This window comes from Anopheles darlingi, chromosome 2 (assembly GCF_943734745.1).
Source record: "Anopheles darlingi chromosome 2, idAnoDarlMG_H_01, whole genome shotgun sequence".
Taxonomy (NCBI): domain Eukaryota; kingdom Metazoa; phylum Arthropoda; class Insecta; order Diptera; family Culicidae; genus Anopheles; species Anopheles darlingi.
The window spans coordinates 36,251,903-36,267,945 of record NC_064874.1 but is presented as its reverse complement, the minus strand read 5'-3'; the positions used below and the strand labels follow the sequence as shown (position 1 = coordinate 36,267,945).

The window sequence follows — 16,043 nt, the reverse complement described above, 5'->3', positions numbered from 1 at the left end:
CTTTACTTTCGGCGACCACAGCTGATTTTTACAGTTTTTTCGTGTAGAAGAAACCGCGAGAAAGTGGCCCAAAGGATGACGTTTACTTTTGGGACATTTGCGGCTGTCAAAAATGATGAGTTCTTGTTGTTGTTGTTGGAGGTTATCGCTTTTCCCTACGCTTTTCCCCACTTTTCCGAGAGTTTTTCCTTCCCGAAGCCGCGCACCAATTATTGGCGTTGTAATTGTCCACGGTAGGGACTGATGCGTAAAAAATCTACAGCCACCGGAGGACACCGAAACCGTGAGCAAAGAGTGCGGCGGAAGGAGGATCGACACCCACAACCGCCCACCCCGGGGAGTATCGTTAATCTTTGTTGGGTAGTGAAACGCATCTCCGTGGGGATGACGTACAAAGCGTAGTAGTTTGTTTGCTTACGATTGCAAACAGATACTGACCACCGCTGCGTAGCTCCACCGAGTGTCCCGCAGGACCAGTAGCGTAGCGATGATGAACTTAGTGGACTGCAATCCGTATGGTAACGGATTGCTGTACGCAGGATTTAACCAGGATCAGGGTAAGTTTGGGTAACACGACGGTCACTCGTATGTCTAATGATAATTGCAAATTGCATGTTGTTTGTGTGCGTGTGTGATCTCATTGTAGGATGTTTCGCTTGTGCGACCGATAACGGATTCCGGGTGTACAACAGCGATCCTCTGAAGGAAAAGGAACGACAAATCTTTCCCGATGGCGGTGTGGCATACGTTGAGATGCTGTTCCGCTGCAACTATCTCGCACTGGTCGGTGGTGGCCTGCGGCCGCTCTATCCACCGAACAAGGTGCTCGTGTGGGACGATCTCAAGAAAGCGCCCGCCATTTCCCTCGACTTCAATGCCCCGGTCAAAGGAGTGCGACTGAGGCGCGATCGCATTGTGGTCGTGCTCGAGGGCATCATCAAGGTGTACACATTCACGCAAACGCCCACCCAGCTGCACGTGTTTGAGACGGCCAAAAACCCGCAAGGCCTGTGTGTGCTCTGCCCGAACAGCTCCAAATCGCTGCTCGCTTTCCCGGGCCGTCGAACGGGTCACGTACAGATAGTGGATTTGGCCAACACGGAAAAGGCGCCACAAGAGATCATTGCGCACGAGACGGCAATCAGCTGCATCGCTCTAAACCTGCAGGGCACACGCATGGCAACGGCCAGCGACCGGGGTACGCTGATCCGGATATTCGACACAAGCAGTGGGGCGAAGGTGGCCGAACTACGGCGCGGCTCCAATCAGGCAAAGATCTACTGCATCAACTTTAATCATCAATCGACGTCGGTGGTCGTTTCGTCGGATCACGGTACGATACACGTATTCAACCTCGATGAGCCGAGCAAGGGCCGAGACAGTGCTTCGAGTGGCACAGGCAGTGGAGGAGGTGCGGGTGGAGGCAGTGGCGTAGGAGGATCCAGCTTGTTGACACGATACTTCACCAGCCAGTGGTCGTTCTGCAAGTTTTCCATCCCCCAAGGACCGCCCTGCATTTGTGCGTTTGGATCTGAAAACAATTCGGTTATTGGTATGTTTCCCGATCCCGTCTGAACGTTGCGTGTCTCTATTGACTACTTCTCAACTCCTACCTCCTTTACAGTGATATGCGCAGATGGACATTACTACAAATTTGTCTACAACAACAAGGGCGAATGCTCGCGGGAAGTGTGCTCACAGTTCCTTGAGCTATCGGATGACCAGACGTAAGGTCACAGGCGTAGTTGACATCATTGAAAGCTATTTTTAATAAACCATACTCACATACACTAAACACACATACAGATACACACACACACACACACACACACACATACACACACCTACGTTCGCGCAAGCATAATTGAAAGTCGTGCGCAGCTGAATAGATAACGGTATAGAAGGCTCAGAAGGCATTGTGCGCGTGGTAGATGATAAAGGCAAATGGGGGGATACCCTGTCCGCTTACCATTCGATGGACCAGAAGCTCTAGCGTGAACACAGTATGGGGGAGGGCTGCCTGTCGGAAACGTGATACGGCTTTGCACTGTATCGATCGATGGGTTTGTCCAGGAGGAGACAATCGTTGATGTTGGCAAGTACCGGCGCCCTGTTTGCTGGACCGTTTTAGAGACTGTGTGCGAAATAAGCGCTACAGGAACAAAAAGTGCTAAGAAACTTATAAATAAACTCGTTCGAATGTGTCTTGAAACGATTTGCGGAGTTGGCTCCTTCTATTACTGACTTAATAAGGTTGAGCAACTCTGATTTAGCTCTAATTTTATTTTACTAAATAATGCTAAAAATAAAGTTCGAAAGAATCCTTTTAAAACGAAAGAAGAATGGATCCATTTAAAACGCAAATTGAAATAAGTGAGAAAGGCGAAGGAGGAAAGAGGTGGATTTCAAAACAAAATTTTTGCTTTCAACTTAAGGTTTTGAACGTCAGCCCCGATTAAAAATAGCCGGTGGAATAGGAAGATGTTAAAAAAAGATTTTACCAGTTTTTTAATCAAAATTGATAATTTTTTTAAACTTTAAAGGCTCTGGCAAACTGGCTGCGGCACTTGCGGCACTTGCGGCAATGCACGTTCAGACCGCGACCAACACATCAAGAAATGGTGTTATGGGTACAGTGTTGTACAAATGTCTACAATACTTATTTTGTTACTAACATTACAACTATAAATCAACATAAGCGGTGAAAATATTAAAGCTAATTTAAATTATGTTAACAAACAACATTTTGGTTATCCTATGACAAATGCTTTTCCATACCTCAAGAAGGAAGAGCGATAAAGTGACAGACATATGGGGAACACTGTAGTTTTGAGAAATAATTTCATTTAAAGGCTCTGGCAAACTGGCTGCGGCAATTCCGTACACCATTTCGGCTCAATATTTGAATGACGGTGTAAATTACTTCGGTTACTTTTTTAGTTTCTCATGAAGTTACACATAAAAATAAGAGCTTTTAAGCATTGTTTCGTTGAAAATTGAAAGATATTGTTTTTAGATTCCCTTATGATCGATTCCACTCCGATATATAAAGAAAAACAAAAATAATGTTATTGTTTATTGAATCTATGTAATCATTCCAGAGGCTACTTTGCTGCAGGAAATATGTATTCTTCTTGTTTTAAGTCCGTCAAAATCAGCAAAAGAAGCGATGGAATGATTCCAAAACAAGTGAAATTCTTTCTCAAAACTACAGTGTTCCCCATATGTCTGTCACTTTATAGCAATTCCTTCTTGGGGTATGGAAAAGCATTTGTCATAGGATAACCAAAATGCTGTTTGTGAGCATAACTGAAATTAGCTATCATATTTTCATCATTAATTTTCAAATTAATAGCAATCAAAACAGTAATTCTAGACATTTGAACAACACTGTACTCATAACACCATTTCTTGATGTGTTGGTCGCGGTCTGAACGTGCACTGCCGCAAGTGCTGCAGCCAGTTTGCCTGAGCCTTTACTATTTAAAACACCTTGGCTCAACATGTTAACGATCGGTCGGGCGCGAGGAGGTGCACGCTCTCATGTGAATTTCCAGAAAAGGGGTTAAATAGTGACGATTCGGAGTGGATGGGAGCCGACTATGATCAACAAACCTGCCTGTGCGGGCGCAACCACCTTTGACCCGCCGATGTTCGTGTGGTTCTTTTGATCTTCAGTGCATAAAGTGTTATTTTTGTAGTTGCCCGTGTGCCCGTAGGAATCGCCATCCTAACAACCGTCTGGGCTGCCGTACGCGGTTGCTATGTTTGGCGGCGTCCAGCAAACAACGGATGGAAGCAAAAGTGTAGGGGGTGGGCGACAAGAACGCGCAAAAGAAGAAGTAAACGTGACAAACGTGTCCAGCGAGAAGAAAAGGCAGTGCAGTAGGTGGTAAGGAAAGTAGTTTCTCGACGTTTAGGTATACGAGAGTTCGATCGCGCGACGCGATCGCCTGTGCTGTTCTTTTACTCCGCTTCTCGTGTGCGTGTGTGTTGGTGGCCGCCGTTGGTCAAGTTTGTCCGCCTTCTTCGAGAAACCTTCCTGTTGCGCCGCCGTACCAAGCAAGGTGGTGACCGAAAGAACGGAAAAAGGGAGGAAAAGAAAGAAAACGCATCGGTGTGCGCGTGTGTGTTGGTGCCTGCGTAGTGGCCGCTGCCGTGTCGATCGATTGGTCAGCAGCAATAGCAATAGCAATAGCAAACCGAAGAGTGATTGTGGTGGTGTAGTGCTGTGCCGTGTTCTTGCCCCTTTTTATGCTCAAGACACACGACCGCGGTGCGCGGAGTACGCAAATTTGTGGAAGAAAAGAGAAAATCGATCGACAGTGACCGAAATCGGAAGTGGAAACGGACGGGGGGTGGGTGCCGCTGGAAAAGTGTGTTTCGTGTGACGTGTTCCAGAGCACCCCCACGTCGTCGTCGTCGTCGTCACCGTCGCTGTCTTTCGTTGTTCCTCCAGTGACCACACAACTCACAAACACACGCCTTTTTAGTCGAGGATACCAGCTTCTCGAATGAACGGCCCCAAACGACAGCAGCATCGTCGTCGTCGTCGACGGCCATTAGCATAACGGGGATCCAGCAAGGAAAACGGAACCAACCAGCGGGGGGGGGGAGGACAAACCACTAGGAGGACCAAGTCACTTCACCACGTAAACCCTCGCCCACCAAAACGCATCCAAAATGTTGCGATTCCTTAGCCGGAGAAAGGGGCGCAATGCTGCGGCCGCCGACATGGTCGACAGCCAGATCAAGTCGCAGCGCATTCCGACCAACAAAAACATGATCCCCTGTCGGGTGATACTGCTGGACAATACGGACCTTTCGGTCGATCTGACGGTAAGTTTGGCAAATGATGGGAGAGAGAGAGAGGGTGTGCGATGCGAATGCGCCACGGTACGACGTCTGCTGCTGGTGCAGGAGCGCTCCACGGTCGTGGAACATACACACACACACACATTCCGCCGTGCATGCCACCGACCTGGAGTGGCAAATATTTGTTGAGATCTGGATTGCAAGAAACCGATAAGATAACGCTGGTGGGGACCGCACTCCGTGGCGACGGTGCTGGCCATGATGATGATGATGATGATGATAGTATGGCCTGCGTGCGTGGGTTGCGCTGCACTCGACGTAGGTATAGGGGAGATAAAATCGAGTAGGATCAATATTTACCAAACGATCGTTTTTGGTTTCTACACGAAACCGTGCATCCAGTGTTTGCTGAAGTAATTGGTAGCCAAAAAAAAAAGTGAGTGTCCAAAGAAGACGAAAGCGAGAGACCAGTATCTAATCTTTTCCCGTAAAAAATTCTTCACCGAGAACCATTTGCGTCGGTTTCATGCACACGTTTGAAGGGGAGAGCAGTGAGTCTGCATATGGCCCGAGCAAAGCAATATGGATGCGGTAGTATGATCTCACGATCTTCTGGAATTTTATTTTGTTTTCGTGCTTTTGAATGCTTCGAACAGGTTTGTTACCTTGGAGAAGTTGTCGCCTAGAAACGGCCCTCGTGATGACTACTACATTGATGATGATTCAGAAAGCCAAGAGGACGTTGATTGAACTGTGATCATCACACGCGATATTGTTTTCACATCAGCCTTTACCGAACATCGCCATCGTTTTCGATGCATTAGGCAGGCTCACCAGGTTGATGATCTTACCTAGTTCCGGTGGCCCGAATTTAGGGATTCCTCCAGCCCGAAAAAACCTCCAATTGGTACACATTGCAATCAACCAATTGTTTCCATTCGCCCTGTTGAACACGTGGAATCGATGTGTGGAAAAAAAGGAAGCATCTTCTGGCTCCTGGGCAACGCGTGGCCTCGTCGGTAAGGTATTTTCGGGCATTTTTTTATGTTTAATTTAATCAATTAATCTATTAGAAACACGCTGATGGTGTAGCTGCTGGTTACGACCCGCCACCGCCACCGACTCCCATTAATCACGCCAAAGTCGGTCAATCAGGAACGAAGATGATCAAGAGGGATGCTTCTGTACAACACGTTAACGAGCGGCGTGCATCTATCTCGCCGCGTGGCTGCGTGATTCGCGCGATCCCCGTAAGTGGGCCATTTGAGTGGGAATTGGAGGTTTATGGGAACTGTTTGTCTGAAGGTTCTTGGTCCGGGCAGCGCGAGCATAATGCGGTGCGTGCTGCAGACCAGCGTGGTGCAACGTCTTCCGGGACTAAATTTTCCGGCCTTTCGCTAGTGGGCGCGCCGCTAGTGGCCGTTGCAGTAAACCGAACGAATCTTCAACACGATGTTGCCAGCGAAGAAGAAGCACACGGCACGCCATTGCGCTGTTTCATTAATGGATTAATAGGTAGCTGCTAGCAGCAGGTCCCCTCGAAACACAAGTGTTGAATACACTAACCCGTCTGCCCCTCATCCTCCTCCTCGACACGAGCGAGCGAGCGTGCGAGTGATCGAGTGTAATCGGCCCAGATGGATCGAAACCGCGAACCGCGCATTAATTGCCCCGCCACCAGTGGTTTGACCTTAATGTTGTCACTTCGCCATCACGTTGCGGCATTCATAATTTATTCGCTTAGGCGCATCGCGTTACGCAGCGAGCAGGTCCCGCCCGCTCCAGTCCCGCTCTCCCCCGGATGGGGATGGCCTCTAAACTGCGTCGCTGCTGCATCACACTGTTCTCGGTCACGATGGTGCACGGTATGTGTGGTGTGTGGTGGTGCTGCGTTGGCAAACTCGAAACTAGCGGCTTGGTATGGTATCGTCGTTGTCGTCGTCGTCGTCGTTTGCGCTCGATATTAATGTTTAAGGGGTGCAAGGGAAGGGGAAAGAAAACTTGGAATGCAGGCCATCGGTAGTATCGCGTGAAGGTACCACAACACCATCACCACCACCCACTACGAGGAGGGGGCCTGCACAAGGCCCAAACGGCTGATTAAACAGTGTGCCCTCAGCCCCTTGTTTGTCTGCTATCTTCCTCAGCAGGCCTTGGTCCCCCCAGTCGACAGTCATCGACGCGACGATGCCGCGTGGTGAAATCATCGATGGTTCGACGACGTCGGGGATTTAAGCGCTGCTGCACGCACGATTGCCTCCCTGGTTCTAAACCGTTCGATTGATGTCCCCGAGACCTTCCGTCGATACAAAGCATGCCTTTCCCTGTACCGGGGTTCGTCGCGTCAGATGAAGTCTTTTGCTTCGGAACATCCCAAAAAAAGAAAAGCTTTTACCACGAGATGCAGCAGCCGCCGCCGCATCTCTTAATGGCGTTCTGTCACGCATGTGTGGTGGTCGGCTGTGGTGGTGGTGACTGATTAGCACCTATATTGCCGCGTGCACCGCCTATCGAATGGCCCGAGTGTGTGTGTGTGTGTGGTGGGGGTCGCGATTCGAATGTCCGTCTTTCGGAAGCTCTTCCTTGGGTTGGAAAATATTTTTTTTTTGTCGTCTTCCCTTCTTGGTCTGCTTGGTTCGGTTTGTCACGGATGTTTGCGGGGTGGTCTGTACCCCACCACCACTGCGCTGCCCTGCCCCCGACACGGGCGACAATCCAATCACGGATACCGTTAGTTCGTGTGCCACAGTCGTGTTCGGGCATCAGTCCCGTCGTCCGCTTGGAGGGTATTCTTCCGGTGGAAACGTACGCCGCGTTTTTGCTTCTTCTTTCCTCGCTGTTCTCGAAGGGGTCACGAAGAAGCCCCTCAAAATGTCCGGCAGTCCAGTAGCAGCCCGGCCGGTCCGTGCGCGAGCCCTTTCGTGGTGACACGTGTCACCGAATGAAACGAGAAATTGCGACACACAACGGCAGGCGACTAAGCCGCTTGGCATTGGTAAGCGTGGTGCCACGATGGTTACAGGGCTTCCACCTTGCATATGATAGTTGCTAGTGTTAGTTAGTAGGCTGCAGGAAGTAACGAAGACAACGGCTACGGCGACGACTACTATGATTCTCGAGGGTAGAGAAGTACACGGAAGAGGAGACGGTCGTCGATCCGGTGCTGTCACGAATGCAATCTTTCCCATCGAACCCCGGAGAAGATGCTGTAGAATTGAATGGGCTGTCGGGTGTACCGACCGTGCATCATGCGTGTCCCCCCTTCCAAATCCAAATTTGCTGTGCCCTCCGTGTGCGTGGATTTTATTTTTCCCGGTCACGGTGAGCCCCCTTCACATGTCGATTGTAAGAATAATAACAGTTTAATTGCCGGTGTGGTTGGTTTATTAAAATCTCAAAAACCCATTTTCTTCCGCTCCCGCTTACCGCTGCTTCCGCCAACCGGCGTGTGGAGTTTCCGGAGCTCAAGCGGTGCCCAACAGTGGGGCCACTGTTTTGGCTGGATGGAAGGGGCGAGCTGTGCATGAAGGAAGAAGCGTGAAGACGTGCTTCTTCCCATCGTCGTCGCGGTCGCCGCCACCCGCCCGCCCGCCCGCCCGCCCGCCCGGTGGTGGAAGCAACGCGAAAACGCTTTTCCCAGCGTCGTACGTACGTACGTACGTTGATCGCATCTATGATTCCTCGGCCCTACCGCCTCGATGATCTTTACCCGTGTGCTAACGCGGTGGAGTTTTGTGTTTTGTTTGTTTTTTTCTTCTCTCTCCACACCGACCGTGGCCACACACCGCCTCTTCGCTTGCTTGTCTTAATTATTTTCCCCGAGTTCTCTTCTCCCATCATCCCGCGTGATGTAGCGACGACCGCGACGTTGACGACGAAGGGATGGATTCCAGCGTTTCACATTCCATTCAAGGTGACTCAAGAGCGCAAACGCCACGCCGCAAGCTCCACTAGCTCTGCTGCGGTCGCTGCTTAAGACACGCACCTGACGCGTTAGGGAATTAATTCCATGAGGAATTGTGATTAGAGCCCGGTTGCAGCAGCGATAGATGATAAGGAAGCAAGCGGGCGCAGCATTGCCTGTAAGCTAATGTTTGGAGGAATTAATCGGGCACAACTCTCCCCCTTGGCCGTTGTGTCCCACATTTACCGAGACTGCGCCATGTGCTTGTGTTGTGTCTCACCATTTTTCTCAGTCCGGTTCGACTGCTTCGCTTATGCAACAAGCGGCGCAATCGCACACCAACAACACACAACTGCACCAAACAACAATTGCCAGCCTCGCCTGCGGTAGAGAGCTTCGTGGCAGATCCAGATCGAAATGGGTTCAGCTAATTGGTGGAAAGCTTAATGAAGCTGCTCCGATGTTACGATCGGTGGTGGGACGTCGATCATCGTGTTTGCGTCTCAGTTTGGGTATGCAACGGGAGGGAATGTTGGAATTTCTCACTCTTTTTCGCTTGCCTATCTGCCAATTTTGGGTCATCGATGGCACTTGTGGGGTATCTTAATTGGCAACCGCTCGGCGGTTCTCACAGTGTTTCGCATACGTACATTGCGGCATGCAGAAAAAGCCCGTCAGCCAGTCTTATCGTTTCAATTAAAGTGCATTTACTTGAACCGGTCATAATCAGCCTTGAGGGACCGGTATTTGTCCTCGAGTTAGTTGCATTCTTTCGGCATCAGTGTCGTTTTTGTTTAAGTCGGTTTCGTCAGCCAATTACTAGCTGTAGCTGTTGTTGGCCTTTTGGATTGTTTTTGCTGAACAAATAAACTAGCGATTTCGGAAGGTTTATGTCAGCGATGGAAGTTCTTATGAAGGAAGTTCTAGCGTAATTTTATGGATACATCAAAATCTAACTCATGTTTTCTATGAGAACATATTTCTCAACCTCTGACGCCATAGGCGCCTGCTAGATCTAGAAACGAGCGCTTCTACGTTCCAATCGTTGCTGTGGTAACCAAATTCTGGCAAAGATGGCCAATGCTGAGAAACCAAAGTAACTTGGAATGGAAAAAAAGGAAAAAGCCCATATTGTGCTCCACCAGCCGCATGGCCCGCGCCTTCTTCAGTACAAAACACAGAGTCCGTACCAGATGACCCACCGAATCCGGAACAGTGACCGCACGCGGGCGCGGCACGGTTGCATTGAACCAACGTGGAAAATTAGCATCGAAAGAGTTTTCTCCGGTAACTTCGGGAGGCAGATGTGAATGGTAGAGGTGGTATTTTCGTTTGTTTCCTTCCGGGCGGGTGTGGTAGACTCGTCGCCGTCGTCGTCGTTGTCGTTGTTTTAAGAAACTATGGGAGGTTAAACCAGGCATTCCAAAAAACATTGAACCACCTCTTAGCTCTTCTGCGCGGAGGATAATTATTATTTCCATAAGTAGAAAGTCTCTTTTGGCCCCGCGTGTCTCGTCTTCCGAGCGCCACCGTGGAAGGCTAATCGCAGGACCGACCGACGACGAGAGCAGCACAGCTTCACAGCTTACCTCTTCCCGCCCACCCGATACGTTCCAGCTGCCGGTGCGCGGAAGTGTTGCGAAGAAGTGTATCATTTTCGGTGCCATTTGCTAAAACGATGGCCACGGAGAGAGAGGAGGAGGAGGTGGAAACGAAAGACGTCTATGTTCCGGGGGTCTGGCCCGGTACACGGTTCGTTTGGTGGGTGGGTGGTCTTGCAGTGAGATTGCGTCGCTGGATGCCAGATTTTCGAGGCGCGCGATCGTCCACCAAATTACTACACTCGAGTCTCTCTTTTTCCGGGCTTTTTCCAGGCGAAGCGCAGCGTTTCTCTCACTTTAATGCAGTGCAACCCACGGTCTTGTAGTGGCCCCTCTTCTCGACTGGCGAACTTACCGGCCGGCGGCCTGTGCCAGTCTTGGCAATTTGGCGAAATCAAGGATTTTCGAGGGGGCGGTTAAGGCTGGCAGAGGGTGTGTGTTTTTAATAATTCGATCGCAATACAGAAGAAACACATCAAAAAGGAGAAGGAAGAGGTCTGCTGCAAACCCGTAGCCAGCTGTACGGCCAATGGTCGGTGGTCGCGGCCAGCGGTCAGCGAAAAGTTCGCTCGTGCGGTTAATGTGTGGCCATTTAACCATCCAGCCAGCCAGCCAGCCGGGAAAGGAGAAGGGGAGCGGTGAAGTGTAATAGTGGTGACCGCGGAAGAAATCATAATCATTTCTTCACTTTTGATTTCTCGACCTCGTGGGTGGAGAGCGGTTTGGAGCGTACGATGATGCTCCTCATTAAATGCGATTTCCTTTCCGTGGCGTCAGCGGCCCTCTGCGGCTAAGACAATTGCTCGGTCTCGCTGCGCACGATGAGCAGCGGATGAGTGGAGAGGCCCGGCGGTGATTAAAAGGTCGATCTGCTGCTGAGCTTGCACGGAGCGGAAGACGTGCGTTTACGTGTTTGTGTGTGATCGAGATGATGTCGAGAGAGTCAGTGCTGGAAGGTTGAAATTACTTTTCGGAGGAAAAATAAAATAATTCGCCACACGATCCGTCGACAATGCCGGTGTCCGTCCGGGTGCGGTGCGGAGTAGGGTAAGGAAAATTAGCCAAGAAAATCATCATCCGCGGCGCGCCGGTGACTGTTGATTTCGGTGACCGTGCTTGTGCACACGGTGCCATCGGTGTGCGCTCTGCACGCACCTGAGGTGGAAATGTAGTTTTTGTTGTGAGGATCCGTTTCATTTTCAACGTCACAACCAACATTTCTTCTGCGCGCTGGATGGCAGTCGTAGAAAGTAACGGGCCAATTGTTGAGGCTCGTTGGCAAGAGTTACTAATGGGTGGTCTGACCCCCCCCCCCCTCTCTTCCCACCACAATCTTCTCCTTTGGTGATGATGGACCGAAGGTGTACATTAGGTGTAATATGGATCTTTATTTTGATGTAGCACAATCCATTTTTCACGGTGTTCGTTCCGCCGAGGTGGTCAAGCAGGGATTGATGGAAATTGGATGATAAACAGTCCAAACAAAACTGTGCTTAACGTAGACACAAATTAGTTGACGATGGTGGCGGATCGAGTTGAAGGCAAAGGCAAGGGAATTGTGAAAAGGTAACGTTTAGTTTATGGCGATCTTCAATCTTTGGAGACTAACAGACGTAAACATGTACTACTTCTCTAAAAAGAAAGAAACTTCTATAAATTAGTTTTTAAGGATTAAATATATTTTATTTACTGTTATCGAAGGGTATGTGTGGAAGAACTTGCTAATTCACTAATTCAACTATTCTCATCTATGGTATTTCAAAGCAATCATTTCTGATACTGGCCAATCTCTTCTCCTGTGCCTGCAAAGTTAATAAATTGATGCTTTGCAAACGACATGTGTGACGAAGTCGTTTAAACACGCCGCGAAATATACGTTAGCATCGATAAAGTAAGTTTGAGCGCCGAAAAAAGTATCATTTTTAAACGTCTATCTACCGGGTATCTGATTGTGGTGCAGGTAGGTGCGAAGCGGTCGCGGTTGTTGTTGCATATGTAAATCCACTCCGCTCCGATCCTCCCGTTATGATGATTCATCATCGGATGAGGTGTTGCGTGAGTTGGCGATATAGCGCAAAACATCAGCGTACTTTCGCAGAACTGCAGTCAAGTCAGTGGCTGGTGATTGAATCGAATGATAGGTATGATCATCATATTTAAAAACAGCAACAAACAGTCAGCTCGCATCTTAATAGGGTACATGATTGTCCTTCCGCCTTTCTTGTTGGTTTCTCGGAGAACTATTCAATAAATAAGTTTTCCAACTGTAGCAGCAAATTCGAGGATTGTTTCTTCCTCTTTTCGATTGCATCCTCAATGTTACGTCTTCAAGATGACGCGATGCAAGGCGCTGGAAAGGCGCGGAAAATGCAACGTCGTGAAAATGGCCATCCATTATACAATTAATCAACATCGCAAAGTGACCCGAACTGAACCAAAACCGTTGAATAGAAGAGCACACAAGATCACGACATCGCGACGGTCCGTTTCTGGTAGGTTCGAGACGCCAATCTTCTCCTCATTTCGGTCGGGCGCGGTGATTTATCACTCAGATTGCCTCGTGCGCCCAGATCATTGGTTTGCTGGTTACTACAACTTGGTGGCGGACGACTGACTGTTGGTGGGTTTCTTTATGTATGATCGCCCTCCCCTCAGTCATGGTGGCGCAGTGCGCGTGATGAAAGAAGGGAGGTGGGCCGGAGGTGGTTTGGGTTTAACCCAACGCCATCGCAACCACCACCACCACCATCATACACACGTACACACGAGAGCCGTACACAGTTGGGACTGTCTCCGGGTCTACCGATGACGTCGTCCTGTGAAGAAAACGTGATCGACATTCGCGCCGTGCACTCCTGCAAAAACTTATGCCCGACCATCTGCGAGGGTGCTCCGTCGTGTATCGGCGACATTCGTTCGTTCGTGTGCCGGCTTGTGCTTTGCGCCAACTACTTTCGCAAAAACCGTATGAAAACCACTCGCGATCGCGTTTGTGCTATTGCTTTTGAACAGTTGAAACCACAAACACGATGCCCCGAGATTGGTGGTGACAGAGGGTGGTGCGGTAGTGGAGGAGCCGGTCGGTGAACAAAGATTCGTGGGTTTAAAGCGAGGAGATGAGGAGGAGGGGTGTTGCACACAAAATCACATAACCTCCTTTTGGGGCCAGAGCTGCGTGTGATGCTTTGGTGGTGCCCCGTTTGTTGTGGGTTTTGCTGTCTGCCGTCGCTGGAGATTGCATTGCACCACCATCATCAACGATTCTTCTACCAACCGCAGTCGCTTGGCCTCTTGCTCTAAGAGCAGCAACGGTGGTAACCTTTAGCACGCTTACATTTGCTTCGACTGTAGTGGTTCAGAGAGAGAGAGAGAGAGATAGAGCAAGAGTCGTGGATTTGTTTAAACACTGCGTCTCTAAACTAGAGACTGCTGCACCTAGAAAGGGTAATCGTGATCTTCATTGATAAGTTGGTTTGGAGTAGTTTTAGAAAATGGTTGAATGTTCTCCTCATTGTTGATCCCTTCGTAGCGTGTACATTATGCCTATTAAACACTCTTCCACTTATCTCGAATAAACAATTAGCACACAACGTCATTCATCAAACGGTAATGTTGTACCTTACCGCCAGTCATAAAGGCAAAATAGTGAACTATAATTAAACGCACTTAACTGATAAGCAGCGCAGATTGTGTAGAGTAACTGTAGCAATCCTTGTTTGATGATTTCGGTACAAATTTATGGTATCATATTCATAAACCACACATTCACACTTCCATATGCTTTGGTGTCATCATTTCAGCTGATTATGAGTATTGCGCTGCGGTAAAAGTCACCCTAAAAAGGTGTGAAAATGCGCGCTGCAAACCACCACTCCAACGATGAAGCAATATGCACGCGGCCGCTCTATTACCCTCTGCTGTGGCTGCATCTAGAAGGGGCAACTCTACAGACAGTAGAGAGAAGGAGAGAGGGACCACACCGTATCTCCTTCCCTCTGTTGTTTCATCTCGGAAACAGTCCTTTTTGTATCCATCCAGCGCTTGTTTTTTTTTGCGGTCAGGTTCCAGGTTCTTACATAAACACGCAGTCATTATCATTGTGTTGTCACACGGTTGGTACCGGCGATGAGAACTTTTGATTTGTTTTGCCTGATAGCGGATTACGTCGGCCCCAAAAAAAGGCAATAAGCCAGCCACGGGGCCGTACTAGCTCCAGCTGTATACCGGCACTAAACAGCAGTAAAGCTCGCTCGCCGTTCGCGAGGTTAATTTTCCGACAAATGTTCTCACAAATGGTCGTAGAAGATCATTTATGGTTGGGGCAGCGATTGTCTATCCAGTGGAGAGGGAACAGTGGGATCGTGGTGTTCAATGGAGGGTAGACAAACGAGCCGATAAAATACACCTTGCGAGCACATTGACGCGTTTTGGTTTCGATTTGGAAGACAAACTGCGTGAAATATCGTATTATCAAACTTAGTTTTATGAGTTATCCATTTTGTCGGTTCAGAAACCGTTGGAAGCGTGTGGTCCGTGGGAACGCGATAACGAAGCCGATGGACAGTTTACAACCATGGCCACCGTTTACAAGTGGTTAGACGGTTTGTTAACATTGGTCATCGGAATGGCAGCCAACCAGCAGTGCCCACTTTTGCCACAATAATCACGTAACGCAGGGCTGCATTCGGTGCACGGGTCGAGGTTTAAAATGGGCTCACGCTTAAAGAAACGATTAAGTCAGCAAAATGATGGCGACGGCGACATGACATGTACGCGTCATGCATCGGTGGCTCATCGGAGTTTACAAACAACAACAACAACAGCAACAGACGCGACGCGATGACGTCAGCCCAGTGCCACGCGGTCCTCACGGGGTCGCGACTATCATTGATCGTGCTCGCAGGAGGAGGGTGCGTTGGGAGGGAGCGAAAGAGAGCGCGACCGTGAATCGTCGTGGATACGCCCCTTCTTTGATCGATAATTCGGTAATGGGCTACTACGATATGGGCTCTCGGTATACTCGATGGCAATCCATCCCCTACATCTAGAGCAATGCAAAGCACTCGTGGATGGTTGTGAAGAATGCGTGCACCGTGATGGCAGGTGTGTGACATTGTTTGCGTTCGCCACAGCGGTGCTCGGTCATACCACACCCGATACGTTAGCGTACCGGGAGTCTCATTCATCAACCCACCCCCCTTCAGCAGCTGGTCGCGAGCGCATACAGGCCAGCCACATTGACATTGACCGTCGGGAAAGGTCCATGGTTTTCGGTTCTCGTTTGCTTGTGAATCCCAAACAAGTGTTGGTGGTGGCACCGGCAAATGGAAGGGGAGGCCACGTGCATGCTGATGAACGTTTGCACGCATACACATTACTGGCGAGACGCCCCATCCCATGCTCGGCAGTATGCATCCACCGCGTGATTGATGGGACGACGCAATCATCATCATCATCGCCACCAGTAGTGTCTTCATCGAATCTCGACATCGAGCTTCGAGCGATGAAATAAGCGAAAGCCGAACACGACAGAATGAGGAGGAAATTGATGTTAAGTGTGTTGAGAAAAGGGGTTTTTTTGGGGGGATGCCCGGGAATGGGGGACCTATACCCATGTTGGTTTGATGAATCTGGAGCACACACACAATGAATGGCCGGTTCGTAGATGGATGGAGTTCGCTGCAGCTCATCAAAGTGTGCTGGAACACCGGAAAAGAGAAGCC

General features: G+C 49.4%; 3 protein-coding genes across 6 annotated transcripts in view; 2 read left to right on the top strand and 1 right to left on the bottom strand.

Moving 5' to 3' along the window:
• Positions 1 to 16,043, bottom strand: part of LOC125950273 (transmembrane and coiled-coil domains protein 2) — a 300,863-nt gene that overhangs the window by 88,246 nt on the left and 196,574 nt on the right. The window lies entirely within an intron of this gene.
• LOC125950297 (WD repeat domain phosphoinositide-interacting protein 3) lies at positions 128 to 2,290 on the top strand. Its single transcript, XM_049678161.1, has 3 exons — positions 128 to 557; positions 647 to 1,552; positions 1,625 to 2,290. Exons 1-3 carry the CDS (start codon positions 488 to 490, stop codon positions 1,729 to 1,731), a joined length of 1,083 nt encoding a protein of 360 aa, XP_049534118.1. The 5' UTR covers positions 128 to 487; the 3' UTR covers positions 1,732 to 2,290.
• Positions 3,473 to 16,043, top strand: part of LOC125950265 (band 4.1-like protein 4B) — a 20,222-nt gene continuing 7,651 nt past the window's right edge. For all 4 annotated transcript variants that reach the window (XM_049678099.1, XM_049678098.1, XM_049678097.1 and 1 more), the window contains exon 1: positions 3,473 to 4,839. In XM_049678099.1, coding sequence (XP_049534056.1) covers positions 4,684 to 4,839 — 156 coding nt within the window. In that variant the 5' untranslated portion in view covers positions 3,473 to 4,683. The remainder of the gene's footprint in view (positions 4,840 to 16,043) is intronic.

Coding starts and splice junctions, on each gene's coding strand:
- LOC125950297 (XM_049678161.1), top strand. CDS start 488: ATGATGAACTTAGTGGACTGCAATCCGTATGGTAACGGATTGCTGTAC. Junction 558..646: donor AGGATTTAACCAGGATCAGG/GTAAGTTTGGGT, acceptor ATCTCATTGTAG/GATGTTTCGCTTGTGCGACC. Junction 1,553..1,624: donor TGAAAACAATTCGGTTATTG/GTATGTTTCCCG, acceptor CCTCCTTTACAG/TGATATGCGCAGATGGACAT.